The sequence below is a fragment of the Lutra lutra genome, chromosome 1 (assembly GCF_902655055.1).
Source record: "Lutra lutra chromosome 1, mLutLut1.2, whole genome shotgun sequence".
Classification (NCBI taxonomy): Eukaryota; Metazoa; Chordata; class Mammalia; order Carnivora; family Mustelidae; genus Lutra; species Lutra lutra.
In genome coordinates, this window is record NC_062278.1 from 55,608,662 (window position 1) to 55,612,278 (window position 3,617).

At 39.4% G+C, this 3,617-nt stretch overlaps 1 protein-coding gene across 1 annotated transcript; it reads left to right on the forward strand.

The window, feature by feature from the left end:
- Positions 1-428: 428 nt before the first annotated feature.
- On the forward strand, positions 429-1,694 carry CCDC54 (coiled-coil domain containing 54). Its single transcript, XM_047747247.1, has one exon. It carries the CDS (start codon positions 645-647, stop codon positions 1,629-1,631), a length of 987 nt encoding a protein of 328 aa, XP_047603203.1. The 5' UTR covers positions 429-644; the 3' UTR covers positions 1,632-1,694.
- Positions 1,695-3,617: the final 1,923 nt, after the last annotated feature.

A 3,617-nucleotide genomic window follows, 5' to 3' on the forward strand; every position in this document is an offset into this window, starting at 1 on the left:
AAAAGGTGTCTTTTACTTTAAGATATAATGAGTTTAACTTCTTTTTTATTTAATAAATTGATATCTTAAGACTTTCTTAGTTTTAATTTCTAATAAGGAATATCAATTAACATAACCTATATGAAAAAAAGGTCTGTGTTCCTCAATTTTTACCAGTGAAAAGTGTCCTGTGAGCAAAACTTTTGAAAGTTGTTGCCTTATGGTTAAATGTACTTTTTAAATTTTTTTTAAGTAGGCTCCACACCATGTGGAACCCAATGCGGGGCTTGAACTCACAACCCTGAGATCAAGATCTGAGCTGAGATTAAGAGACATTTAATCAGCTGAGCCACCTAGGCACCTCTGGTTAAATGTATTTCAAACCAGCAACCATTGTGACATCAGCACTAGGTCACTGATTACAATATAAAGGATTCCTTGTAGTTGACCATTATTTCACAGGTCTCTCCAGCTGGACCACCCCATAAGCAGCTTACCACCCAAGAGTGCCCACTATTGCCCTTGATGTTCTCCATAGGGCATTCTATGATGTTATCAGGAAAGACATCCAACAAATAGTAAGAAAAAGACCATTTCATTCTGATACTGCTTCTTTCTTTGATTTTGGTCAGGTTTCCCATCACTCTACCTCTTGTTTTATTAAGATGTACAAACTTCAAACCAAAAGGGTAAAAGCTGCTGCTGGGCAGATGTGCACTTCAAATCTCTCCAAGATCAGACAATCTCTTAAAAATGTTTACCATACATGTAAGAACCAGCACCCAGATTCAACTAGACATCCAACTATGCCTTCCCATGATTGTGATAAAGATGTTCTCAGTACTGATGAAGAAATGAATCTTACAGCAATGCTCCGAGATATTAAAACCACCCAAATTGAACTCCTCAGCCAAATGACTGACATTGTTGGTGTAGTATCCAAAATCCAGGGAAAGATTGATTTTTATCAGAAGCAGTTGGAGGTACTGGAAACCAGAATGAATGTTAATGAAAACAAACAATCCACAATAACTAAAGATATCTTCTCTATGAAAAAAGATATTGATACTTTAAAGAAGAAGGTGACAGAACTGGAAAACCAGAATTCTTGCTCCAGCATTCATTGTTTAGAAGTTCTGGAAGGAGGAAAGGGTAAAGAGATCATAGAACAACTTCACAAACTCCTACAACCAGAAACTCTGAAGAACACAATGGCTTCTACAGACCATGAACTCTCTTCAGCAGAACGAGAAAAAATGCCCAGTTATCGAGAGGCCACGGATGATCTTGAGGACAAAACAATTTCTCCCAAAATTAAAACTCTGGAAAAAAGTAACCATCAAAATATGTTAAGAAGCTTTAAAAAAGCAAAGTCAAATATTTATATTTACCCAGACTTTGGTACATGGATCAAATTAACTTTTGTCCATGGAGGAAAGTGGAGATTTTTCTTCAGTGCTACCGAGTTAGAGGAATTCATCCAGTGGCTTCTTTCTAGGCCAACCACCCCTCTTGAGGAACCACAACTTGTAACCCAGAGATACAATCCATTCACTGGGCCTATTGCAAGTTTGACCACATTCTGTCTCTCTGTTTTCAACTATGTTTACTATCGTTTTGGTTTCTCAAAAGAGGAAGTAACTCAACTATAGAGTTACTTTCTGCTTTGTTTGACACAAAATAAATGTGAACTGGTTGTTCCAAGCATCTACACATCTCTGTGGTGGTTGTGAAGTTCTTGGTAGTCTGCTCGCTGTGGGCTCACTGTCTGTGAAGTTTTTGTACGTCTCAGGCAAGTTAAGATAGATCATCCCATTGGACAATGTGATGCATTTTATGTCAGTGCCCTTGTTTTCTTAAAGGCAATTCATGAGGATTCACCCAGTGCCCATGTCATAGATAATTGGAAGGAAAGAATTAGGGATCAAGGGAATGAAGAACACATTTGGTAGTCCCATGTTAGGGTCTGTAATCAAAGGAGCGAGACTGATACAAAGCGAAGGTCAAGCAAGGCTTTATTTCGCACCAAGCATCGAGAATTAAACTGACCGGTCAGGGCCGTCTCTTGCAAAGAGGCAACCCCTCCCAGCCTCACAAACTAACTTTTATAGAAGTAGTTTAGCCAGGCTATACACAGGTCGCCAATGAGATTGCAATATACAGAGAAAACTACACAGTCATGCTAAGTCTGCCACACACAGAAAAAAACTGCTAGGTAACACACGGGTGGCCAACTGAATTTCAATTTACCCTAGTAGATATATGTGCACCCCACTGATTGGATGTCTTCACCTGGCCTGACCCGCCCTTGTATCTAGGCTTTGCAAGTAAGTTCCTCTGGGAGGGGCAGGGTCAATCTAAGTTTACTGCATAGGGTCAATCTAAGTTTACTGCAACAAAATGGCTCCCTCTGGCCAACCAGGCCCTTACAGTCCCCACATCAGTTTTCTATGTCCTCTGGTCATTTTTTTTTCTTTTAAGATTTTTATTTGTCAGGAGAGAGAGAGAGAGCACAAGCAGGGGGGGCAGCAGGCAGAAGGAAGGCAGACACTTAACTGACTGAGCCACCCAGGCATCCCCTATATCCTCTTGTCTTAGTGGCCTTTGTAGATAATATCTGTGATACCAGAGACAGACTCTACTAACAAAATCTTAAACAACATACAGTGAAAAAGATACCCACTATTAGAGCTACTGAAGTTAGAGTTAGAGTTATAAAAATAAAGGGCATTGAAAGGACAAGTTACTGCTGGGAAAATATTCACTGCAAAACCTGGATTTTTTTCTTTCAACTTTAGCTTCATCTCCATCAAACAAAGGGGGATCCCACTTCTGCTAAGTGAAATAAGTCAAGCAGAGAAAGGCAATTATCCTATAGTTTCACTCATATGTGGAACATAAGGAATAGCACAGAGAAACATAGGGGAAGGGAGGTGAAAACTGAATGGGAAGAAATTAGGGAGAAAAACCATGAGACACTCTGGACTCCAGGAAACAAACTCAGGGTTTCAGAGGAGGGGGTCGGGGGTAGGGGTAACTGGGTGCAGGGTATTATGGAGGGCACGTGATGTGATGAGCACTGGGTGTTAAATGCAACTAATGAATCACTGAACACTACATCAGAAACTAATGATGTACTATATGTTGGCTAATTGAACTTAATAAAAAAAATAAAGGGGGATATTACTGGATGTTTTTTACATTTTCATGAGATGAGACAAATACCATGTCTTGTAGGTTTGATACAGAGGAAAAGATTAAATCTAAAAAGGCATGTATGAGTGAACCAAGTTAGATCTCAACCCTACCTAAGTACTACCGTGAGTACTTACATTACAAGGTCTTTCTTTGGCATGAGCCCTATACTACATATCCAGGGTGGGCTTCACTTTTAGATACAATGGGTTATTGCCATCACGAAGTAATTTTTCTAAATACCATGCGGAATAGCTACAAAAACATGTTTCCCTCACTACTTAACTCAAGAAATGAAATCTACTGCTACCAGAGAATCCTGTGCTATTACACTACAAGTATACTTGGTTAAGTGTACTACTTTAAATTATTCTCAGTTAACTTGAAAGGAGGGTTTTGGCAGGTAGCTATGAAAAACCCAATTTCAAGTGAGGAAAAAGGAG

Excerpts from the sequence above, each read along its gene's own strand:
- CCDC54 (XM_047747247.1), top strand. The coding sequence starts at position 645 with ATGTACAAACTTCAAACCAAAAGGGTAAAAGCTGCTGCTGGGCAGATG.